This window comes from Macrobrachium nipponense, chromosome 21 (genome assembly GCF_015104395.2).
Source record: "Macrobrachium nipponense isolate FS-2020 chromosome 21, ASM1510439v2, whole genome shotgun sequence".
NCBI lineage: Eukaryota > Metazoa > Arthropoda > Malacostraca > Decapoda > Palaemonidae > Macrobrachium > Macrobrachium nipponense.
The window spans coordinates 35,293,364-35,320,470 of NC_087212.1; the positions used below are offsets into that span (position 1 = coordinate 35,293,364).

The window sequence follows — 27,107 nt, forward strand, 5'->3', positions numbered from 1 at the left end:
TATTTTATTTATGTTTGCTTAACTATCCCCTCAATCCGAGGCTAAAACCACGATTGTAGGGGAGAGACACGGTTATTCATTCCATCCCGCAGGAGAGACACGGTATTCATTCCATCCCGCAGGAGAGACATATGTTACCGCCCACTCATGACCGACACCTACATGATACTGCGTTGGTGCCTAAGCGATAGCAGTCTCGTTAGCCGACTGGCCTTACTCTTCCAGAGTTGCCAGCTACTCCATTTAATAAAGGAATCTTATAACATTATTATCGAACTTCAGGAAGTTTTCTTATAATGCATATCTAAGCGAAACAAGACTTCGATAAATCTAGAAGCTAAGTAGGTGTTGTCTTAACAATCCCTTAAGCGTAGTCCTTCCTAGGAAATTCCTGGAAGGATACTGGTAATTGAGTTGCTCAGCAAAGAAGTAACTACGGTATGTGCTTATGATTTGCCGTATCGTATTCTCATACAGCAGATACTCTACTACCTTCTTTCCCTGCCGAGGCAGATAGAGAATGGATATTCTGGCGCCTGAATCCTTGCACCTAGCGCCTGGAATGTTCCGCGCGCTAGAAAGGAGACTCGCTCCTGGAACGTCCGCTTGCGTGGAAGGTCCCGTGCGCCCTGACAGTTCCGAGCGCTACTAGACCCCTTTTCCTTTAGAAAGAGCCTCTTGCCCGGAAACGTTCAATGGAAGGATCGTTCTGATTGCCACTCTACTGTAAGGCTCCTTGCTCTAGCCGTCTGTTTTTCTGGCGCAATTTGCGCCAGGCTGGCGCTTCGTCTCTTTGAAGGCGCCTTGCGCCAAGAAAAATTTTCTAGAACGCGGCTCGCGTTTGGTTGTAGGAACGCGGCTCGCGCTAGTCTGTTAGCTAGGAACGCGCCTCGCTGCTGGCTATAGGAACGTACCTCACGCTAGCTTGCTGGAACGCGGCTTCATGGCAGCGGCTGGCTCTTGCTCAGTGTTCTCTTAGTTTTCAGAGAACGCGCTAGATCACTCCAAACATACATTCTTCGTCTTTTCGGATGTAAGATGAAGAGACACACTTTTTTTTTAAGGATGCCTTATCAATGGCTATCCTTGGCAGTCTGGGACGTTCTACAGACCTGCCGAGGGGACGCCTGACCGGTGGGGTTCTCCCTAACCTTCCTGCGGCTGTCGACTTTCCTCCTCCCCACTGGGTCTGGGAGTTTGGAAGAGGTCTAGGCCTGGAAGCGCTACGGAGCGATCAGACGCACCCTCCACTGCACTGGGAACACTATATTCACTTCTTACCTTTTTAGAGCTCGCCTTTTGAGCTCCATCCATTTATCTTCAAATTTGCACATATGAATTTGTAGATTCTGTGGAGTAAGAAGGTGATGAGGATGCAACAACTACTAGAATTGTCAATACTCTAACTGCTCGTTAGTACGAGAGCTCTTAAAGCTTCTAAAGGAAGCGTATCTAGTTATATGCTTTCTGACTTCCTAAAGTAGGAAGTTAGATCTTATTATTTCCTTCATCAAGTTCTAAACACTTATACACGTATTAGTGAAAAAAAAAATATCAATATTTCCCTTATTGCAAAATATAAGTGTCTACCGAAAAATTCGGTAGTTTCACGTAATATATTCTTCGAAATTTCGAAGACCAAATTCATTAAAAAGTTAATAAAAAGCGTATGCCAAACCAAAGGACCCATACTTCCCTGCAAAAAGACAGCCCGAGGTCGATGGCGATGAAAAACGAAAACCAAGTCAGGAGGTAGCAACAACGTATGTGACACTACCGCGACAGAGAAAATCGGTTCTAGAATGGTAATCGTTCCTATTCCTGCCACCCAGCGGCAGGGGCGGTAGTCACCTGACCTTACCTGCAGCGTGTGCCGCGAAATTCGAATTTCTGTCGGGGACGACGGAGTCTATAGCTAAGTATATATCTGCTGGGTAAGTTCCATGTTACAAAAATTTGCATATATTAACCCGGGTAAATTTCCCCAGGGTAATCTGCGGAAGGTACGTAATTCCCCAGGTTGAGTGTGTAACGACATAGCAATGGAGCAACTTTCTGAAATTGCTCAAGAAAATTAATAAATAAATAAATAAAAATTATGTAAATTTTTTTTACGGTAAATACCCACCTGCGATATCACTTAAAGATACAAGTACATTTACAATGTCTCTACTTTATAATGGGCAATGTGATTTTCACGACTACAAATACTAAAATATTCAAGAAAATAGGTCACTTGGTACAATGCTCTATGAGCCATGCCCCCCTGAAACTTTAACCACGGCCTGGTGGTGGCCTATCCTATATCGTTGCCAGAAGCACGACCACGGCTAAATTTAACCCTGAATAGAGTAAAACCTACCGAGGCTAGAGGGCTGCAATTTGGTACGTTTGATGACTGGAGGGTGGATGGTCGATGTACCAATTTGCAGCCCTCTAGCCTCAGTAGATTTTTTTAAGAGGAGACGGACACAGAGCTAACAAAATAGTCTTCTTTTACAGAAAACTAAAAATGGGCAAATGTTCTCGATATCTCAAATAAATAAATAAGTTTAGTTAAACATTCAGACACTCAAGACCCCAGACTCCAGTGACCTTTGGTGTTTGAGGAACCAATGTGTATGGAATTGGTGGTGAGAGAGAGAGAGAGAGAGAGAGAGCTATTCCTTTCCAGAAGAGATGTCAAGAATGAGATCAAATACCCCCCACCCACCAAACCCCCTATTCTCCCCTCCCTACCCGCCAACCCACCCCCCCTGCCATTCCCACGAGGCGTAAATCATTCCAGCGATGCCTGGAATGGCAGACGACACAGCCATTCCAGGCCAGGCGTCACACGTAGATAAATATCTCTCAGTCATTTGATAATGGAGGTGTGAACATGGCGTCTCAGGATGCTCAGTGGACACAAGAGTCATCTTTATTACTCTTTGCTTTCATATCCAATCATTGTTGATCTTTTTTTCATTCATAAATGTTTAGATTATTATATTTATACAAGAATACTGAACAATATGAGTGATGTGTTAGACCATTTTTTTTGGTGCATTAGGTAAAGTATAGTGTTAGAACTGCACAACCATTATATGTGATGCCTTTGTTTAATGCAGAAAAGATATGAATAAAATAAGAGTAATTCTATCAAACGCTTTGACTTTAAATTTTTTTTACAATCTAATTCATTTTAATAAACAAAAATAAAGCTATAAGTATATAATTCATTAAAAAAAATATAAAATATCGAGGAACTCGAACTTGGAAATCGAAGAACATTATGGACGATTCAGTTTTTACTTTCCTCAGGTAGTTCTTCAGTTTTTGTAGGTCCTCCGTCTGTCTCCTTCTCTTGGGGAACTTCATAAGGGATCAGACGAACACTGTCATCCTCTTATTAAATTTTCTTCTTTTGTCTTTATTCGTGAGAGATTCCCGGAATTTTAGATTAATAGAAATTTTAAGAAACTCAGCAGTGGGAAGATGATGGAAAAAAAAAGATCCTCCTCCTCCTCCTAACAAACTGAATTTCTCTGAGATAAAAATGGAGTCTTTGTACTTCTCCCTCGAATTTCTGTCTCTTCTTCCATCTTTCCGCCACTGCTAAGAATTTCTTAAAAATGGAGATTCCATTTTTCCTTAAAACAAATAAGGTTTTCCTAAAATTCCAGGAGGATTTCAACCACAATGCAAACAAAACTCACGGCCCAAAGCAGCTGCCTTCGTCTTCTTTCCTGAGTGAGTGACATCTCTGGAGCAGCATCGGATCTTCGTCCTTTTTCTCGATCTGACCATTCTTCCATTTTGCTTCCTGCTCCTCTACGACAAAATCATAGAGCCCACTATTGCAGGCTGCTGCTCTGTCCTGAGCCAGAATCCTCTTCATCCTCAAAGAATTCTTCACTGACACCAAAGAGGCATATTTAGAAACTAAGCATAAGGCAAGTTGAAGTGGAGACAGAGAGAGAAGTAGTGTGTGTATGAGCGCACTCATTTGTGAATGATTGCGAGTGTAAATGCGTGAGTGAATGTTGGGATTGGGAAGGGAGGGAATAAGGGACTATGAAGGCTGAAAGAAGAATGAATGTTTGAGTGACTGAAATCTTTCTTTTCATTTCTCTCTCTCTTTCTCAGGTTTTCCTCAAACCTATTTTTAACTCAGATTTTTCATTTCTTTTGAAGATGCAGTTAAGTAACCAGAGGAGATGGGCCCTGAATGTGCGCCATCCTGCAACACGAGAAACAAAGATAGTGAGCCAGGAAATCTGGAGACTGTACAGAACCAGGACGCAGGAGAAAGGCTAGGACCTAGATCGATACCAGCACCTGACCGGGACCCAACCCAATCCAAGACCAAGAGAAGGATGCGGCTGGAGAACGGCCGCCAAGAGTTGGAGGAGCGGCTCCCTTTCCCTAGCCACTAGATAGACACCGGCACCTGGACCGGACGCAAACCCAACCAAGTCCAAAAAGAGGAGGGGGCGGAGAACGGCCGCCAGCAGTTAGGGGGCTGCTGGCTCCTTCCTTGGGCCCAGACCTAGATAGACACCGGCACCTGACCGGTACCCAACCCAATCCAAGACCAAGAGGAGGACGCGGCTGGAGAACGGCAGCCAGCAGTTGGGGGGCTGCTGGCTCCTTCCTTGGCCCAGACCTAGATAGACACCGGCACCTGACCGGTACCCAACCCAATATAAGACCAAGAAGAGGACGCGGCTGGAGAACGGCAGCCGGCTGGAGAACAGCAGCCAGCAGTTAGGGGGCTGCTGGCTCCTTCCTTGGCCCAGACCTAGATAGACACCGGCACCTGGCCGGTACCCAACCAATATAAGACCAGAAGAGGACGTGGCTGGAGAACGGCAGCCAGCCAGTTGGGGGCTGCTTGGCTCTTCCTTGGCCCAGACCATAGATAGACACCGGGCCCAACCTGACCGGTACCCAACCCAATCCAAGACCACGAAGAGGACGCGGCTGGAGAACGGGCAGCCCCAGTTGGGGTTTTTGCTGCTGGCTCCTTCCCTGGCCCAGACCTAGATAGACACCGGCACCTGACTGGTACCCAACCCAATCCAAGACCAAGAAGAGGACGCGGCTGGAGAACGGCAGCCAGCAGTTGGGGGGCTGCTGGCTCCTTCCTTGGCCCAGACCTAGATAGACACCGGCACCTGACCGGTACCCAACCCAATCTAAGTCCAAAAAGAGGACGTGGCTGGAGAACGGCAGCCAGCAGTTAGGGGGCTGCTGGCTCCTTCCTTGGCCCAGACCTAGATAGACACCGGCACCTAAAAACCGGTAACCCACCCAAATATAAAAAGACCAAGAAGAGGACGTGGCTGGAGAACGGCAGCCAGCAGTTTGGGGGCTGCTGCTCCTTCCTTGGCCAGACCTAGATAGACACTGGCACCACCTGACCGGTACCCAACCCAATCCAAGACCAAGATGGCGGACGCGGCGGGTGGAGAACGGCAGCCAGCAGTTGGGGGGCTGCTGGCTCCTTCCTTGGCCCAGACCTAGATAGACACCGGCACCTGACCGGTACCCAACCCAATATAAGACCAAGAAGAGGACGTGGCTGGAGAACAGCAGCCAGCAGTTAGGGGGCTGCTGGCTCCTTCCTTGGCCCAGACCTAGATAGACACCGGCACCTGACCGGTACCCAACCCAATATAAGACCAAGAAGAGGACGTGGCTGGAGAACGGCAGCCAGCAGTTGGGGGGCTGCTGGCTCCTTCCTTGGCCCAGACCTAGATAGACACCGGCACCTGACCGGTACCCAACCCAATCCAAGACCAAGAAGAGGACGCGGCTGGAGAACGGCAGCCAGCAGTTGGGGGGCTGCTGGCTCCTTCCCTGGCCCAGACCTAGATAGACACCGGCACCTGACTGGTACCCAACCCAATCCAAGACCAAGAAGAGGACGCGGCTGGAGAACGGCAGCCAGCAGTTGGGGGGCTGCTGGCTCCTTCCTTGGCCCAGACCTAGATAGACACCGGCACCTGACCGGTACCCAACCCAATCTAAGATCCAAAAAGAGGACGTGGCTGAGAACGGCAGCCAGCAGTTTATGGGGGCTGCTGGCTCCTCCTTGGCCCCAGACCTAGATAGACACCGGCACCTGACCGGTACCCAACCAATAAATAATAGAACCAAGAAGAGGACGTGGCTGGAGAACGGCAGCCAGCAGTTGGGGGGCTGCTGGCTCCTTCCTTGGCCCAGACCTAGATAGACACCGGCACCTGACCGGTACCCAACCCAATCCAAGACCAAGAGAAGGATGCGGCTGGAGAACGGCAGCCAGCAGTTCGGGGCTGCTGGCTCCTTCCTTGGGCCACCAGACCCTAGATAGACAACGGGCACCTGACCGGGTACCAACCCAATCCAAGACCCAAGGGAGGAGACGTGGGTGGAGAACGGCAGCCAAGCAAGTTGGGGGGCTGCGGGCTCCTTCCTTGGAGCCCAGACCGCCTAGATAAACCCAGGCCAGCACCTGACGGTACCAACCCAATCCCAAGACCAAGAGGAGGACGTAGCTGGAGAACGGCAGCCAGCAGTTGGGGGTGGGCTGCTGGCTCCTTCCTTGGCCCAGACCTAGATAGACACCGGCAACCTGACGGTTACCAAACCCAACCAAGACCAAGAGGAGGACGTGGATGGAGAACGGCAGGCCAAGCAGTTGGGGGGTGCTGGCTTCCTTCCTTGGCCCAGACCTGATAAACCACCGGCACCTGGACCGGTACCCAAACCCAACCAAGACCAAGAGGAGGAACGTAGGGCGGAGAACGCAGGCAGCAGTTGGGGGGCTGCTGGATCCTTCCTTGCCCAACCTAGGATAGAACACCGCACCTGACCGGTAACCCAACCCAAATTCCAAGACAAGAAGAGGATGCTGGCTCCGGAGAAGGCAGCCAGCATTAGGGGGCCTTGGCCCTGGGGGGCTCCTTCCTTGGCCCAGACCTAGATAGACACCGGCATCTGACCGGTACCCAACCCAATCCAAGACCAAGAAGAGGACGCGGCTGGAGAACGGCAGCCAGCAGTTAGGGGGCTGCTGGCTCCTTCCTTGGCCCAGACCTAGATAGACACTGGCACCTGACCGGTACCCAACCCAATCCAAGACCAAGAGAAGGACGTGGCTGGAGAACGGCAGCCAGCAGTTGGGGGGCTGCTGGCTCCTTCCTTGGCCCAGACCTAGATAGACACCGGCACCTGACCGGTACCCAACCCAATCCAAGACCAAGAGAAGGATGCGGCTGGAGAACTGCAGCCAGCAGTTAGGGGGCTGCTGGCTCCTTCCTTGGCCCAGACCTAGATAGACACCAGCACCTGACCAGTACCCAACCCAATCCAAGACCAAGAGAAGGACGCGGCTGGAGAACGGCAGCCAGCAGTTAGGGGGCTGCTGGCTCCTTCCCTGGCCCGGACCTAGATAGACACCGGCACCTGACCTGACCCGACCTAAAACCAAGATGAAGAGGACGCGGCTGGAGTATGACAGCAGTTAGGGGACTGTTGGCTATTTCCCTGACCCTGGACCTAGATAGACGTCCCTGGCCTGGACTTAGATAGTAACCACAACCTGACCTGACCCCAAAACAAGACAAAAAGGATGCATCTGGAGAACAGCCAGTAGTTGGGGGACTGCTAGCTATATTATCATAATAATAATAATAATAATAATAATAATAATAATAATAATAATAATAATAATAATAATAATAATAACACTAGGCATGATCCGAAGATCCCTGAAAAGGAATCTGGAAAAACTAGAGGCCGAAGTAGCTCCAGGACTCATGCAGAAGAGTGTGATCCTAGAAATGTTGCACATAGTAAGAAAGGTGATGGACTCCTAAGGAGACAGGATGCAACCCAGAACCCCTCACTATAAATACCACCCAGCCGAAATGGAGGAATGTGATAGACAAAAAAAAAAAATAATAATAATAATAATAATTGAGTGAGAAAATCAATTATAATAGTAATAATTATACTTAACTAATAATAATAATAATAATAATATGTAATAATAATGAAGAAAGTATCACTCATTGATGTCGCAATACCATGGGACACCAGAGTTGAAGATAAAAAGAGGGAAAAAATGGATAAGTATCAAGACCTGAAAATAGAAATAAGGATATGGGATATGCCAGTGGAAATCATACCCATAATCATAGGAATACTAGGCACGATCCCAAGATCCCTGAAAAGGAATCTAGCAAAATTAGAGGCTGAAGTAGCTCCAGGACTCATGCAGAAGAAAGTGATCCTAGAAACGGTGCACATAGTAAGAAGAGTGATGGACTCCTAAGGAGGCAGGATGCAACTAGGAACCCCACACTATATACCACCCAATCGAATTGGAGGACTGTGATAGACAAAAAAAAAAATAATAATAAAAAAAAAATAATAATAATGTCTTTTTGTGGGAAATTGATGCAGATCTGCAAACAACTAAAAAATATTCTTTACATTGTAGCTCTTTCCTTTCATTTTACGGTAACTACCCATTTAAGTGCAATACGGGCTCCCCGTTTAGAAGCGGCCCCTAGGGATGAATGTTAAAAAAAAAAAAAAAAAAAAAAAAATAAATAATAAATATCAGAAACATAAACAACATAGGTAAAAACATAAAAGCAGTAAATATCCAGGCCCCTGTAGTAGTTTTCAATTTTACCCATTTTACTTTCCCAAATACTATGTAATGCATTTTATCCTCTCAATCAGCTGTCAATCAGCCAAAGTGGTAAAATTTTACTGTCATCAAATATTGCATTTTGAACTTGAAAATATTTCCTAATTCTTTAATGTGTGCTTTGACCATCTCTGACATTAAATGCATTTACAAATGACCTAACCTAAGTCTCCAGGTCCTTTAAAGCCCTGCTTTCCTACTGTGGTCCTCTACTTGGTCGAATACAGGAGGAGGGGGGGTGGGGGAGGGGTCCTAGGCTATTCTAGGCTATTATGTGTCAAAGACGAAATGTCAGAAATGTTCAAAGCACACATTTAAACATGGTAAAGTAATATTTTCTATCCCAAATTGAAATAAAAGTTTAATGCAAAATAATATAAAACATTTAGCTAAGTAGCCTAAGCAAAATTTTCAAGACCAAACTAAATAAAAGTTTGATGTATAAAATAGGTATAGCCTAAAAGGTAGGTAGTAAATGACCATTAAAAGTAAAAAATAATTAAATAAAGGTTTTACTTACAAAATAAGTTAAGCTGGTAGAACTACCTACTACCTAGGTAAGTAAGAACACCGCGAAGGTTATAGCCTAGGTAGCCTGGTATTGGTATTTCCTTGGAAACTGCCTTTCCCTACTTAGGTAGGTAGTACCCTAGTAGGTACTACTATAACCTAGTATTTTAGGTTCTCATTAAGAATTTACCGTTATTTAATTCGAAATCCAAGGCGAAATAAAGGTATAGCGTAAAATGTCATCGAAACGGTAACTGAAATTCGGCGTTACCAAAGACACTACCAGGTAGGTAGTGGCTAGTGGGGCAGACTACCGAGCAATCAATCAGCTGACGGAGGCTGTCAAATCGTCAGCTAATAGAGATTCAAACGACTCTTCTTAGTTCTTACCTTTACCTATTTGAGCCAGCATAACGTCGCCGGCCTCTCTCTGAATCAGTCCTCGGTTTTCTGAATCAGTTCGCATTATTCAGTGTAAAGTTGAAGCGAATTCAAAGCTAAGACAATAAAAAGAAAATCATAAAACATAACTTCGGAGTAGTAGTAGTAGTAGACGGATTATTTGTTTGAAACGGCTCCCTTGCTTGTTTATTCCTTCTTTGTTTGTGTTTGTTCGCGTTTCTTCTCTCCGAAATACATTTCTTTTAGAAAATCTTTCCTACTCTCCACTTCCTCCTTCAGTTAAATCTACCAATAAGAGTATATTAACTATATAATGAAATGGGTTTCGAGACTTTGCCTTTACAACGGCGCCTCTTGTATTAAGCTCTTTCATTCTATTTTGTCCTTTCTTCCACATTTGATTTAAGGTCTCCTTTTTATTATTTCGTTGTGTTCTTCTTTAAGCAGGATTTTATCAATAATGTTTCTTGATTATCTTCGTATGGTTGTTAAAGGTCAATTATTCGGTTTGTTTGTTTTCTCTGATAGAAAACGAAGACAGTCGTATCGGTTATCATAAACAACAACACTGTTGCGTATAAAGGGATAACTTTACTTCATTTGGTTTTATGTACAATCCTCCACTTGGATGATTACTTCTCCGGAGGACCTTTGTAAGTTTTCAATGTAAGGTGCTTCTTATATTCTATAATTGTCTTCTAGTGTTTTATCGTCATTATCGTATCTTCAACAGAATAGGATTCTTAAAGCTCTTTAAATTTTTTTTTCTTGTATGATCTTCACTTCAGGCTGTATTTTGTTGCATAGACTTGGTGCAAATTCTTCAAATGCCCGAGTGATGACAGCAATTTGCTTCAGTGATTTATAACCTGTGATGATCCTATAAACCCCTGAATTCATGGCCTGTCTTATCCTTTGACAGGCAATCCTTCTTAATTTCTCAGTTATTTATGAGAATAGATATGCTGTATTTTCTTCTTCTTTACAGAGGGCAAATGCCTCATCAGTGCATTTTCCTCCTCTGGATAGGTTTGTGTTTTTAGGCATAATGCCAAGCACTGGGGCAACTAAGGCTATTCAGCGTTGAGACGGAAATTGACAGTGGAAAAGTTTGATAGGTGTAACAAGAGGAAAGCCTCATAGTTGCACTATGAATCAATTGTTACTAAAGGGCAGAAAGTAAGATGAAAGAAAGATAATATGAAAGGAGGTACAATACAAGGAATGAAAGTGATCCGTCTCTGGAGTTTGGTTGTATATCCAGCGGCCTTAATCTGGCTTTTGTGGTGTCTTCCCTCCAATTTTTATAATTCTCAGTTTTATTTCTTTTTCAAATGGATTGAATGAGAAGCACAATGATCAGTTGACTAATTTGACTGTATGTAAGTGTGCTCCCACGATAATAATTATATCTGAAAATATTAGTTTTTGCTCGTTTTATATAATGACGCCTTGTTTTAAGAACATATTAAATGTTCAGTAATCGTTACACCGATTGACAATTAACACTAACTGGCGGTATTGCATCACTATTGAAAAACACATTAGTTACATAAATAAAGGCCACCTAAAAAATGCAATATTTGATTTTGATTTTTATAGATTTTTGGCATTATGCCGAGCTCTGGGCCAGTTAACGCCATTCAGCGCAGAAATGGAAATTGGCAGTAAAAGGTTTGAAAGGTGTTACAGGAGGAAAACCTCGCTGTTGCACTATGAAACAACTGTTAGGAGAGGGTGGACAGTAAGATGGAAGAAAGAGATTATGAACGGAGGTACTGTAAAAGGGATGAATGTAGTTGCAGCTGGGGGCCGAAGGGACGCTGCAAAGAACCTCAAGTGATGCCTACATTGCACCAAATGAGATGCAATGACGGCACTAACCCCCTAAGGAGTACAAAATGCAATATATAAATAGAATTTATGTTAACTTGCATGTTTATATAACTATGTCTATAAGAACAAATTATCATTACATTACTACTCAGTTCAGGTGATAAACATGGTAACTGGGCCTTTTCCATCTTAATGTCATTAATTGCTAGATCCAGTTTTTTTACTTCCTCTGCCTGTCACGCAAAAAATAGATATTTGGTTGGATTTGGGAGCAAATAATATTCCAACATTCAAGCTAATGGAAATATTTGAAAATGAGTAGATTTTAGTGTTTAGTTAAATGTGAAATGTCAGCAGATTGCAACATGAGGAATTCTAGTATCACCATCACTTGCTACATCTATGAGGAGCTAAAGAAGTTATGCTTACTGGGGGCATGTGACACAACATGAAATTAAGGCACCAATATTCACACAAGAACATATTAGTACCGCAATTACCTGCACTAATACAGGTAAGGCCCTTATGGATAACAGAAGTTTGTGGATACTGTTGAGATAACCTGTATGTATTAGTATTACAGTATAGTACTGTATATTATCAGGTGATTCACAAAAAAAGGAGACTAAATAATAAGAAATGTATTAACACAATTCAACACACATTCAATACTTTCTCTCATTTACCTGCATTCAATGATGAAACTGTTTATGTGGGCTTCACAGTCCTACATTGCAAACTTTGCACATGAAATAAGTTCTAATCTTTTTTGGGTCTTAGAATGTATGAAAAGTACACAATATATTTTTATCTAGGTTGTATTGTTTTTATGTTGTGGATTTTCTCTCACAAGGCATGCTTCGGATGTCAGTGCCTAACTAGAAAAACAAAATCCAAATGGATAGGACTGAATCACTTGTGACCTGATACCTTGTCCATAGTGTGGACCAGCCAACCCACAATACTGCTCATATTTTTAATCCTCAGAGGACATCAACGAGCCTTTGGAATTTTCCCCAAGTGCATAAAACTCCAGGAAAAAAAGTGAAAATGCTCCAGTTGATTTCACATTGTCTTTTGCAATAAGAAAAGACCCTATATTTTACATATCTGACATTTTTCTTAAAAAGTTGTTATAGGATAGACACTTCCAAGCTTACTAGAAAAGCAGTAAAAATTGTGTAAATATTTTTCTGGGCTTGGCCGTGTCGCTCCGTGAAATAGGTTCCTTTAGCACTATTTCTAAGGTAAAATATTGTTATAATACCAGAGAACCGCTAAATTGGAAATGCCAGAATATTCTGGCTCGCTCACCTTTATTAAAAGGCGTCAGTATGGTTTCTGGGGCGAAAATCCCTTAAGTAGGGTAATATACACAATTTCTGACCGGCCATTTTCTTTTGGATGGAGTTAAATTTATAGAAAAGTCATGTCAATTCATTTTACAACCATACAACAACAAATAACTCAATGCAAAAATGATTTTTTTATGATAAAATGGGTACATTTTGTGTAAATATATTTAGAGATTTCAGTAATTAAGGGTGATTGAAAAGTATATACAATAGTATAGTATAACTTTTATTGCACAAAAATAAAACAGAATATTTCTAAGTATCATGTATACACAAGAGGACACACTGAAAATTGAGAGCATTATAAAAAATAAAAGTTATTTTTCTTTTTACATAGACCTAAGTAAATATATACAGTAAAAATGAAATAGGAATTTTCATTAAGAAAATTTTACAACAAAACTTTTTTCCCAGATTTTTTTTGTACTTGCTTACAGAATGATATAGTATTTTGAAGCATGGCATCATACACAAAGGGGGTTTGTTGGGGCAAGTTTTACAATGATAGGTTGTCTGTCTTCTTTTGCAATGCCCATTTTTCTTGAAGATGCAGTCACTGCTTCTTATGCTACAAACAATACAATCAGGTTTGTATTTCTGTCTGCAAACCGAGCAAAGAAATGCATGCCCGTGAGTCTGTCTGATAACCGCACCTCCAATTTCCTCTTACCAATCAGTGGCCTATTTGAATACCCTTCCAACAACCCATTTACCACGTGTTCTCTAAATTCCCTCTGACTTAGTTTTTTATGATGATTTTGGATATCGTAAGCTATTTTTGCATAAACTAAAGCCACCTCTATAACAAAAAGCCATATAACCTGGTACCATTTCTTATTCCTCTGACTATGTATTATTATATGTTGCACATAGTTGATAAAACCTGTCTACCCCTCCCATAAATGTATTTTAATAAGATTAAATGAATGGTTTATATGTGCAATTCTATTGACTTTTTTTTATTATTTTACTGTCACCCCTGTCACAGTTGACTCACCAACAGGTGACATGTTCACTTTGCCACTATCCTGCCAAGTTGCTGCTACCATTTGATTTTTACGATCTGTCCATATCATTGGAATGCCTCCTCCTTCATTTTAGCTTTTACCATTTCCTTGGGCAGACCCTTTTCATTTTCACAAACAATGCCACAAGCACCAACTTCTCTCTCCCTTAGCTTACTAAACAGCTCTACACTTGTATAACACTTATCCACAAAGAGTACCTGGCCTTCATTTTCAAACCCTTCAAGCAATGCTAAGGTAACCTTAGACCCTAACCCACCTTCAACAGATTGTTGATCACCTGCTTCCTCACCTGTATACACACTGAAATGCAAAAAGGTAAAAAGTTTTGGTATCGCAAAGAGACCAGAGTTTTATCCGCGACATTGTTAATTTTGAAGATGAGCATTGTTTCATACACAACCTACCCTTGAATTTCAACATGGAGGTATTACAATGTCCCCAATGTTACTCTAAAATAATCTAACTTGAAGGCAGCCTAGCCTACACTATGTAATCTACATACTAATTATACAAACACACTGTCAATTCCTTTTTATTTTTAATTGGTCTGTAATTGCTGTATTAATATCAGGTAATTCTGGTGGTTCAATGCAGATTGGAGATTGCACAGGCAGTGAACAACTTATAATACAAACAAACAAATTGCATAGTACTTCAATGAGGTCAGGCTGTTGATGGCTATGATGAACTAAATATCGGAAGAGGAGGATGGTGATGATAAAGCAGCAGGTTCATCAATACGTTCCTCTTCAGCTGTTAGTTCGCGAGAGGGTAGAGCCATATTAGCTTGCACAGCACGTTTTTTTCGTTTTTCATAAATGACTCGATAACATGCAAGAACATCTCTAACTCCTCTCTCAACTTCAGCAAATTGTTCCAAGTTCACATCCATTTTACTGAAAAGTTTCATTCCGTGTTCAATCGAAGCAAATGCCTCTGCCATTGCTTTTATCGTAAACATTTGCTCTGGCTCTTCTTCAATTTCTTCTTCCTCTTCTGCAAATTCAATTAAATCTTCTGCCTTTAGCTCTACATCTTGTACATCTATGAGTTTTCGGATATCTTCCTCTTCAAGTTCTAAATCTAAACATTTCCCAAGTGAGACAATCTTTTTATTAATTTCCACTACTGCTCCATCCTTATCAAAACCTTTAATTGAATTTACATACATTTTTAGCAGATTTTTCCAAATCCCATTCATACACTCTTTTGTTACCTCCTTCCATGCCCTTCCAATATTCAGAATGGCATTTAGAACACTGAATTCCTCCCAGAAAGTTCTGAGCTCTTTGTCCTCGTTATCCTTAGCCTCAACAGCTTGCGAGAACATGTTCTGAAGATAATAGGCCTTGAACATAGCCAATGCACCCTGATTCATAGGTTGTATGAGAGAAGTTGTGTTTGATGGCAGAAACACAACTTTTACATTTTTGTTAATATCTCCAATGTGCTGGGGGTAGCAGGGAGCACTGTCCAAAACCAGCAGAATTTTGAAGGGGATGCTGTTTTCCCTACAATAATCTTTCACTTCTGGAATAAAGCAATGCATAAACCAGTCTTCGAATAGGAGTGCAGTCATCTGTGCTTTCTTATTATGCCTGTAATGCACATGAAGCGTATGTTTGCCTTTTGCTAATGACCCCAGCTTTGCAGAGTGATAAATCATGAATGGCTTGAGTTTATAACCAGTCACATTTCCCCCAAGCAGAAGAGTCAGTCTATCTTTGAATGTCTTCAACTTGGGCATCGTTTTTGCCTCTTTGTGGATGTAGGACCATTCAGGCATACGCTTCCAATACAGCCCTGTTTTGTCGACATTAAAGATCTGTCCCGGCAAGTAACCTTCATTAAGAATGAACTTAAGAAAAATATCCTTAAATTTAGCAGCTTCAGCACTTGCAGTGTCACTGCTAAAGTTCACACTATGAAAATTATGGTGGGTTTTGAAACGATGAAACCATCCACGACTTGCTACAAAATTTTTGTTGTGGGTATCATCATAGTGCTTCTTTAGTTCTTCAAAAAGCAAGTGTGCCTTTGCTTGAATGGTCAAGAGGCTGAGTGGCATACACTTTTGTATCTGGTCCTCCATCCACGTGACCAGTAACTGCTCCATTTCTTCCAAAGGCCCTGTCCTCTTCTTTGTTATAATCGTCGAATGAATCAAAGCAGGTGCCTTTACAGCATCCCCTATCAGTTTCTCATCCTTGTTGATGGTGGATACTGTTGACAGCGATAGATGCTCGTCACGTGCGATGGCCATGACTGCCTGTAAATATAACATCACAAATAAATACGTATACACAAGGTAAGTACTATATACCAAGGATTAATGTTGCCAGAGGTATAAGCAATTGTGGATACAGTGTTTTTATCTTTATACCCATTTTCTGCATGTGTATACACACAACCCCATGTCCGCGTTCTCAAGATTCGTGGACTCGCCTATTCCTACTCTTCATCTTGGTCAAGTTAAAAGTATTGTATTTTCATAAGGCAGCTGCAATTATACCAAAAACATTAACTCTTACCTCAGCTTCTTCTCTAGTTGCTGGTCCTTGTCCACCCAAAACTCGACCTTGCAGTGATATGTGGCCCACATAAGTATATCTTGTCAAAGGAGTAAACCATGGATCTTCAGCACCAAAGTTAACCTGTAGGGCAGGAGTGAGTTGAATAAACATGGACCAACATACTAGTATTGGTCCAACATGATAGGTTATTATGTACAGCACTTATAGGTCAATGTGAAGAAATACTGGTCCTACATGATAGGCTATAGTCAAACCAGCAGGCAATAGGTTTCTCTTGGACTATATCATTCACAGTTGACCCTTGACAGTTGCTAAAAAACACACACACACCCCCAGACCAAGCAAACTTTGATTTTGGCCATTTAAGAAAAATAACATCAATGGAAAGAGGAAGACAAGGGAACGCACATGGTATAAGAAAAAAAATCCTCCCTAGCTTCCACGGGAAGTTGAAAGTGACAATTTACAACACACTTTTGGGCCTCATTTACAAGACAATAGTAAATTTTACCAAGTTATACATGCTTTTTCTAATAATCTTTTCTAATAATTTGCCACTCAGCAAAGGGTAGTTAATCAATTAACTGCAATTTTGCTATAAAAGTGAACTACTGATGTACTACTCCATCAAGAAACAATAAAAGAAGAAACTCATTCTGAAGCTTTCAGCCGAATCTACTCAACTTTTGAAATGGATACCAAAGTCCACTAAATGACCGGCAAAAAATGAACAACTGCTGCCAACACCTGAAGTTATCACCACTGGAATGCCACACTTTGACTGCTGTGCTGATTATAGTGATGTACACTAATGGAGTGGGGACTAAGTCTTTCTTCCTCAGTATCTTCTCAACGGATCCAAATGCTGTGTCACATGGGAAGTACGAGTGGCCACTTTTCATAAAAATCATTCCACTCGTATCAATCTTCTTGCAGGAACCTGTTGCAGAGCCATGAGCCAAACATTGACGTTTTTGTTTTGACCCCCGCAGTTGTGCAGAATATGCGGAGGGTTGAGAACTTCTGGTGTTCCTGGTCCAGTTTAATCTGCTGCCACTTTAATGCACAGCAGGCCACCTCATTAGAGCCATGTCCCCCTGACACCTCATCCCAGACAAACATTGTTCCCTCCAACCAAGTAGATACAGAAGTTGTATACCTACAACTTTCTTTTGTAGTATGCCACACATACACTGAGTTTTAGACATGGCAGGGTTTGTTGCAAATCCATTGCCACAAGTTTGACATCCCTGCCATCAAGAACACCTTAAGGAAGTGCATACTTCCCAGCCTGATGAAGAGTGCTTGTGGGCCTTCTGCACTTTGCTTGTGATTGTGCCATTGCAGTTTCAAGTGTTCAACATCAATCTCCTCTTGCCCTTTGTCCTGGATTTCAGTTGCCAGCTGCTAACAAGTTATGCAGATGTCAGTCCTGGGTGGCTGGAAAACAATACGTATTGTAGTCACAGGTGCATACAGTCCTATAGAATTGTTCTGAAACTTTTTCCTCATCAGGGTAATGTTCATACATCCAGTCCTCATAACGGATATACAGTGCACCTATAGTAGTTCCATCAGATTCATCCAGGTACCATCAGAAAGGTGTGTGGAGGCAGCTATTATGATGCTCTGCAAACTGCACCTTCCAGCAAAGGCTCAGGTGGCAGAGTGGTAACACTACTACAAGACCAAGGATAAATATAAAATTAGAAGTTTCACAGAGACAACGAGAGAATGAATTAGGTCCACATGGTTGGAGGGGAATTTACAAGTGAAGTCAGGCCTGGGGACCAGGGGCAAGATGGTTCCACTGAACTCTTATTGATTGTTCCCCGAACTGCAGCAGTCATGGGAATCACATACAGAGAACTAATGAAGGACTACCAGAAAAACAGCTGAAATAACAGGGCTGGAGGACCTTCAGGAAAACAGGCAGGCAGAGGACAAGGTACTTCAGAAACTTTATCATTTCTTGCAAAGATCTCTAGGAATCCTTACATGGATCTGACACTGATGCAAGGGAAGAGTCCCACGAAACTTGAGGATACCCTTAACCATATTCAACAGTGATGACTTTCAAGGAAAATGAATGTTTAGAGAGGTCTAACAATGGGTTTGAGATAATGGAACCAAATGAGGAGAGAGTGTCCTTGAAGAGCCACGGCAGCCAAGTGTGCAAGTTCAGTGAAGAAGTCCAAACGAACCTGTGTTGGCTGGGGGGAAGAAAAAAGGGGGTAGCTGCAAGAAGAATGGAAGTAGAAAAATAGCAGAAAAACAAAGCCACAGGATAGGACCAGTACTGACAGAAGGCTGAGAAAGCTGGGGCAAAGAAGCAGAACGAACAGGGACTAGACATGGCACCTTCCCATTCAATGGATAAAAAATGTTAGGTAGTACTATCTCTACAAATGCAGAAATAGCAGACAGCTAAGCAAAATCTACATACTGCATAAATTAATTTACATATACTAAATGATCAAGTTTCAAATTTTACAGACATCAGTGTCTGTGTTGAAAATAATTAAATGTACTTAGTGCAAAATTGAAAATTTTCGTGTGATGCAAATTTCATACCATTCCATAGCAAAGCATATGGTTAGTTCATGACTCTGCCACCTGGCACCTTGCAGGACCCCAGGCTGTGAGTATGTAATAAGGAATAGTCATACACCCAGCCTTTCTCATGTCGGTTGTGCACTTCAGTGCGCTGTAGCCACTTTGTGTTCACTTAATGTAAACACCTTAGGATTGTAAGATGTCAAGTTTAAATTGTAAGAGAAGAGGTGATGAAGCTGATAATGCTAAGAAAATCAGACCATCTCAATAGAAAGTAAAAACAATAGGAGTGAAGTGAGTGTTGCAGCTAAAATCCACCAAAAATCAATAACAAACTTACGATAACTTTTCATATTTTCTTCCAACTCCTAGATGACATACATAAATCATGTCAAAAACTACTGTAACAGAAAGGTATCCCTACGTATCAATGGCAATTAACAGCAAGATATGAGAGAGAGAGAGAGAGAGAGAGAGAGGAGAGACGAGAGAGAGAGAGAGAGAGAGAGAGAGAGAGAGAGAGAGAGAGCTTGAAAAGTTTGGATTTCTGAATATATAGATTCATGGTCATGGTGCAGTTGGTGGATCAAATTACAAATAAAGAAGTAGCCGGTAAACCTCAAAGATGGCTTAGATATGCAATGGGAAGGGATCAGAAAATGTTAATCTGAGATTTCAAGCCAAATGTTGCCAAGACATGAGTAGAAAGAGAGAACTCATCTCCTATTCAGTTTGAAAGTTAAAATTATGGGACGACAATCAATTTTACATACTTTTCATAATTAAAATCCCCTGATAGGGGTAGCTATTCTATTTCATTTATTTTCTTTGATATTTTCATGTGTATAATCTTTACACACATAATATTCATAAGAGGGCTTCAAACTTAGCCACCCTCCCCCTCCCCCCCCCACAATTGGGGAATTGTGTATTGACTAACTTATTATTTCATAGGATATTGTTAGAAGACTTTTTCTTCTGCTGACATGACCATTAGCTTATTCCAGCCTTGTATCTCCTTTGGCAATAAAACTGGTTCCCCAATATCCCCAACCTAACTCCTCCCAATGAGACTCTTGGCCTTATTTACCAGCTATTAAGATTAGATTTTGTTATTTCATAGAAAAAATCAACATATAAATTACAATGTTTTGTTCATTTCAAATGAAATCTTTTCAAGATGAGAAACTGCTTTCCAATTTACCTTAAAACTGCAATTTTTGGTCGCAATGTGTGGAAACAGGGCCCTTTCACCGAGCGTGCTACGCAAGATCTCGTATGCCACCCCCTGGTTCTCCCCATTGACAGCGAACAACATAACAATGGGTTCGGCTTCCAAATCAAGGTAACAGCCGACAACGTCACCTTTACCAAACGTTTTCCCATAGTCCTGAAAATTTAATCCACAAAGAAATTAGGAAGAACATGAACAAGAATTTGTGTTGAAAAGTTGAAAATGCACATAGCTCAAGCTACACAAACAGTAATGGAACAATGTGATGTTACAGTTCAATCAAACAATGAACAACAGAATTAATTTTAAGCTATTCTCAAGTAATATTTTAGATGGAAGTATAGTACACAATGGAATTCATACATCATTCTTACACCTCATGTTAACCATGACCAAGAACTTGATCAAATCTTAAGACTTGACAGATATTTGGCCACTGTAACTGCTTAAATGCGACTTTTTTGTTTTCAACTAAGGATATAACCAATACATAATCATTTAAATTAATTTCACCAACACTTGCAAAGGAGAGACTAGGATACACTTTGATAGCAAAATCCACATCAAATGTTGAACTCAATGCTAATCTACCAATTAACAAACTTTATATAGCAACATTACAAAATGAAAAGGATTTTTCAGAGGACATGATCATCAATGCATAATCATGTTTGAAACTGTACAGTTGCTATCCTTCACACTAAGAATGTTACTAATGCTTTCAAAATATCTGTAATACATATGAAATTAAGCTGTTCACTGCCTTCACCATCACTACCATAACACCAACCTTGAACTTCAAATTGGTGGAAGCCTTCCCAGTGCCACCATATCCGTAACTGAAGGGATCTTCCCCAAGTGTCAAACCAGCCTCATCGATTGACCAACCAACACGAACCACGTGGGGGTGTTGCTCATCTTCTTCCTGGTGCGGTACAGGCAAACAGTCCAAAACCTTCACCTCATAGAAGATTCTTCCCCTTGTGAAACCGTATGTGGCTCTCACTCCATGCCATACATAGCCAAAGCCTTGTGTGGTTAATGGCTGTGCACTCAGAAAGTCTTCCTTGTTGATCAATAAACTTAAATCTGAGTTATCTGAAAAGAAGAAAGACTACATTGAGACATTACAGATTACTCAACCAATTTCGAAAGACAAAGTACAGGGCTCTAACACTGAAACTGTCATAAGAATTAATAGCTAAGAAGGTTGGAGAGCAAGACAAGAAGAAAGCATGAATGTAGGTAAAGTAAAGGGCTAAAAGGATGGTGCAGTTCTGGGCCAAGGTAACATTGTAAACACCCTTTACTAATGTCTACAGCAGACTACATGGTGCACTGACAGCACTTCTTTGCTAAGAATTAGCAGAAAGAGATGATGATGATCATCATCAGTCAGTACTGAAGAACTTAAGAGATACCATAAACTTTACACAAACTCAAAAAGGTACTAAATTTAATAAGCTATGGTCTTACGCTAAAGTAATACAGCATTTACAATATCAGTTATTAGATAACAAAGTGAGCATTTATCATTATTTGAATTAAATTGCTATATTTATTTGGAGAATGGAACAGGAATAAAATAAAAATAAAGGTTAGCTATTCAAAAGTAGTGCAAAAACCAGAGAATGGCTGGAAAATAAATGTAAAGGACTGAACTTAAAACATAAACACATACCAAAGTAAAAGTAGGTTGAAGGATGCCAGCAATAAACAGGAGTAGACTGATACAACATAATGAGAAACACAAATGCACACTGGAAAAGAGCCACTGTCAACTGACATAAAAGTGGCTGATTACAAGCTCAAATACTGGTGTAGTAATGTGTACAAATCAATATCATAAACCATTCAACATGGCAAATTTTTAATCAATTTGTATTTTTCATAGCTAACAAACCTAAGGTCCTAACAATAGGATCATCTTCTTTCTTGCACCAGCTGGAAACCAGTTAAAAAATCAAAGATTGTAAAGCCCTTAAGGAATCTATGGCATCTGGCAACCCATACATATCCAGGTGGAAGCTGGTCACTGACCAAGCATGGGATCTTGTGAGGCATCAGTCTTGATTAACAATAATAAAATTTCTAAAGCTAACAGAACAAACTTTGGAGAAAATAATATGGATAAAATATGACATCCCCAACAAGCAGGATGGACTGGACCAACATAATTGATTCCCTGCAGATACTACTATTGTTTATCCAACTGTATAAAATCCATTTTTCATTTCATCTCTCACCATTTCATCTTAAAAAAAAATATCTACCAACTAGATGTGACAGAAGGAAATAACTACTGTCTAGACTCTAGAACAATGGCAATACAGTTGTACCTCAGACTGAACTTAACCAGTCTCAGAAGGTTTTGGTTTATTAATAACCAAAAAAGAAATATACATTCATAATAATCATTATTTATTAACATTGTCTTTACAAAAATACAAAGGAAAACTTTGAACACCCGTATCTCAAAACTATACATACTGACCTTCAAATTCTATCTTTTCACTTAGTTTTAAAGCTATAGCATTGAAATTTGGTATATATCTTAGAAAGACATTATAGAACAATCAAATAAAAGTCCTTTTTTCCAATTTTTGTTTCGTCTTTTTTTTATAAATTTGTTTTCCTGATTTATAGCGTTGATTTTTTTACCATAATGAAAAATTCATATCTAGCAAAAAAAATGATTTATAAAAAAAAAAATTAATTTGATTGGAGGTCTATATCAGGTCTATACTTATATGGTAGTAATCCCAGGTCTTAATATCAAATATCAAGGGAGGAGATAGAATTTGAAAAATGGTTATTTTCGGGATAAATAGCCCTGGCGTCACAAAACCGAAGGTCAGAGGTGAAAATCATAAGTGGTTTGGAGATGTCCCAAGTCACCTTATTATGTGGTATGAATGTCAAAGTCCTGTCCTTAAAAAATGGCATCAGCCGGCCGGGCCCCTTAATGCTAACTTCCCTCAATCTCAAGCAGCCCCTTAGAAGGAAAGTGAAGGAACTTCTTAGGAGGGTAAGAGGTAGCCTTATTCTTTTTCAACCGGTGAGACTTGGAAGAAGGGGAGAAGGCAGCAGAAGACACAGGTGAGGATGTTTGAAGATGCTCATCTCACAGGAACTCTTCTCCGACATTCTCTCCAGGAGGAAGCACAACCATTGCCAGGGCAGTTAGGGCAGAAGCACAACATGAGTGGCCCTAGTTAAACGAACATCAGGAGTAACAACAGGATTGACCAGGGCAGCTGCAGCAGAACATACAGGAGCAGCCCGACCGACAACAGTAAGGCCCCGAGCACACTAGCCACTCTGTGGCACCACAAGTGGCCGCGCAAAGTGGCGGGCCAGAGCACACTAGCAACTTTTTAGAGCCACAAGTTGCGACCACATGTGGTTAAGTTTTGAATACCCGGCCACATGTGGTCGCCACACCGATATCACTACATCTCAGTTTCAGCATGGACTCTGAGGAAGAGGCACTGTCACTGCTTATACTTCTGCGACGTCGCCGCCGCCGTCGTTGGAGAGCGCTATGGATGCACCCAATTACTGCTTCGAGATTGACCCACGGACAGTTTTACATGATAATGAGTGACTTAAGAGCAGATGAAGATAAATTTTTTTACTACTTTAGGATGACCCAGGGAAGTTTCAACGAACTCTTGGCCATAATTGGCCCCCACATTCGCAAAGACAGTACACACCTAAGGAAGAGCATTCCAGCTGAGGAGAGACTTGCCATAACATTAAGGTATGTAAATAATACAATTATTTTTAGTGCGTTTATTAAACTGTATTTCCTAATTAAGATTATGAATGCTTCCAATGATAACATTTGTGTTGTCACTTCAGTGTTTTGTTCACAAATTACTCATGACTGAATCATCCGACCATGGGGATACCGCTTGTGTTTCAGATGATTGTGCAGGTGATGGTGTACAGGGTAGTACGGGTTGGCTTTGAGGTACTGTTGATTGTGCATGCATGATGCTAGGAGCGAAATTGTGTGATGTATGACTCGCATGTGAATATGGACTTGGGACTGTTTGTTGATATGAAGTAAAATACAGATGATTTGGATGTTGTTTATACCTCTTGATCACATTCATGATTTCAAGCTTAGCATCGAACTTGACACTCTCAGGAATACTCTTGAAGTCAGGCACCAGACCAAGAAGGAAATCTGTATCATGATCGTGAGGGGCGGTTGCTTTCTTAGCTAAAGCTTCCAGAATAATCTTTTCATCCGAATGTACAATTGATTTCTTCCTTTTTACATTAGAAGTGGAAGGTGCAGGCTCTCCTGGGTTTTCTCGTTCATCTCCCTGCACTGTAGTATCCTCGACTCTTTCAGCTGCATGTGGTTTTGTTGCGCAAATTTCTTGAAGAAAAGACAGCTGTTTGAAGTACAAATATTCCTTCCTCCCACTTCCTGCGCCAGATCCCGATTTTTCTTTCTTCGACAATGTCAATTCTCTTCTATAGGAGTCCCTCAAACTCTTCCATTTCCGTTGTAGATCTGTAGCTGTAAGAAGATGTAAAGATTAGTTATAAAGTTATTAGTCTACACACTAGCTTCATCTAAAATAACTACATGAATAAAATTTCAATGATAGCACAACGTTTTCTCATGTATTATTATTTGTCGGGTTAAATTAAAGTCGCGTCAAAATCTGAGTAAAATGAGTTTCATGTTATAATATGTAACATCCTCTCCCTATAAGTATAGCCACATACGTAAGTAAATGCATTTAATTTAACAATAATATACTGATTTTTAAATGTTCTTTTCAGGTTCTTAGCAACAGGGTGTTCCTCTTTTGAACTACATTACACTTTCCGGTGTGGGAGTTCCAACGCTAGAGGGATCGTGCAAGAAGTGTGCAAGGCGATATGGGTGTATCTACACGACCTATGTTTCCCAGAATTAACAAAGGAAGAATGGCTGAAAATTGAAGAAGGCTTTCGTTGTGAAGCACAGTTTCCGAACTGCATAGGCGCCATCGATGGCAAGCATGTGAGGCTCATTAAACCAACGGGCAGTGGTTCTAACTACTTTTGTTACAAGAAGTATTTTTCAATGGTGTTGTTAGCTGTATGTGACGCAAACTACAGGTTTACTTTTATAGATGTCGGTTCTTATCTACAAAAACAGTAACCTCTACCAAAAAATGCAGCAAAATACACTGAACATTCCGAGCGATAAACCAGTGTCAACGAATGGGGACCCACTTCCCTTTGTTTTCGTTGGTGATGAAGCTTTTGGCCTCTCTACTCACATGCTACGCCCTTATGGGGGAAAAAATCTCGAACACAAAATTTTTTTTTTAATTATCGCATATCAAGAGCGAGGCGATACATCGAAAGTGCTTTTGGCATTCTCACAAATAAATGGCGCATATTTCATAGACCACTGGGATTTACATGTTGGGAATGCCGAAAACATTATCAGGGCATGTTGCGCTTTACACAACTTTGTAAGAGAAAGGGATGGTGTACAGTTTGAAAACACACTGAATGTTGTAGGTCTGACTGATGGTGATGGTGCAATACAAGCAGGATGCCCTCAATCCGCTATAACAATAAGGGCCTAAGCACACTGGCGACTTTGTAGAGCCACAAGTGGCTGCATTTTGTGGCGGGGATATTTTCTCCCATAGGTTCCTATTGTTTTCAAGCTTTGCCGATCACACTTGTGTCTGTGGTTCGCGACTGTGGCAAGCTGTCGCTCGTCCCCGCCACAAACAGCGCATTTTGTGGCGGCGTTTTGTGGCTGGCTGAGAGCACACTAGCGACCTCTGGCGACCACATGTGGCTGCTAATCAGTGATGCAGGGAACTTCGTAGAGGTGAGGTGTGTTGTCCCGCTGTTCAAACAAGGTAAGTTATTAAGCCCCAATAAATTGTACTGAGCATTATTTTTTCAGTGTGAAAGGTCAATATTTATTTATAAACAGACAAACCGTGCCTAATACATAACCTTCCCGTTTTCAACGATAAGTTAATAAATGTAAGTTATAAAAAAGTACAATACAAATTAAATTCTAAATTCAATGAAATACTAACGGATGCAGTTTTTCGCATGTTTTTTTTAACTTTTTTTTGTTTATAATTTAATCAAATAAAGTTAATCACTGCTAAGTAAGATATCATTGGCGTTATTCTGTCATTGTAATCATATTTAAAATTTGTTTCCCACATTTGGCATTATTTGAAATACCATTTGTTATTGTTTGCAGAGTGTGACTTGACAAACTTGTAGTCTGGGCTATATCCCCCATGGCTTCATTCGGCTTTGACACAGACCGATTTATTATTGAAATACAAGATAGGCCAGCGACAAAATTTTGAAAGCAAAGGCATGGGAGGAATTGTACTCTATATTCGTACCCAACTTCAATGTGTTGGATTGCCAAGGAAAAAACAAAGCAAGTAAGTATATTACATTTCATATATTTAAATTCACAATACTTGATATTGTAAGTCTAGTATTTCATACATAGCTGTATAATAATGTATAATAATGTATATCTAATACATAAGTGACACAAGAAATAATTTAGAAAAAAGTTTGTAACACATTACATCCTTTACTATGTCACACATTGACTTGCCCTCCACTCTGCTCCCAGTCCTTCTATCCTGCCACAACACTGATCCTATGCTGGAAAAGTAGTCCGAGAACTTTTCTCTTACAGGAATGTCAGCAGCAGCAACAGGAGCAATCAGGGCAGCTGGGGCAGGAGGCATAGCAGGAGCTGCATCATGACTGGTCGCCAGGGAAACAGGAGGAATCAAGACAGGAGGCACAGCAGGAGTAGATATACTATAGGTACAAAAAGGCAGTGCCACAGCATACAGGAGTACCAAAGTTGAAAATCCTATAGGAAAGGAAAACCAACAATGACAATCCAACAATCTACTGCTGCACCTACGATGCTCAATATCAACC

General features: G+C 41.2%; 2 protein-coding genes across 7 annotated transcripts in view; both read right to left on the minus strand.

Annotated features, from left to right (window-relative positions):
• LOC135197915 (glycoprotein-N-acetylgalactosamine 3-beta-galactosyltransferase 1-like) overlaps positions 1-27,107 on the minus strand; it is a 497,298-nt gene that overhangs the window by 177,747 nt on the left and 292,444 nt on the right. The gene's annotated exons all lie outside the window — the stretch shown is intronic.
• Positions 13,022-27,107, minus strand: part of LOC135197910 (tigger transposable element-derived protein 1-like) — a 74,875-nt gene continuing 60,789 nt past the window's right edge. The window contains exons 2-5 of one of the 2 annotated variants that reach the window (XM_064225143.1): positions 20,935-21,242; positions 20,115-20,300; positions 16,352-16,474; positions 13,022-16,089 (exon numbers count right to left, since the gene is read on the minus strand). In XM_064225143.1, the coding sequence (XP_064081213.1) occupies positions 14,509-16,089; positions 16,352-16,474; positions 20,115-20,228 (1,818 nt within the window). In that variant the 5' untranslated portion in view covers positions 20,229-20,300; positions 20,935-21,242 and the 3' untranslated portion in view covers positions 13,022-14,508. Of the gene's footprint in view, positions 16,090-16,351; positions 16,475-20,114; positions 20,301-20,934; positions 22,628-27,107 lie in introns of those variants that run through there. The other variant, XM_064225142.1, reaches the window with a different exon arrangement.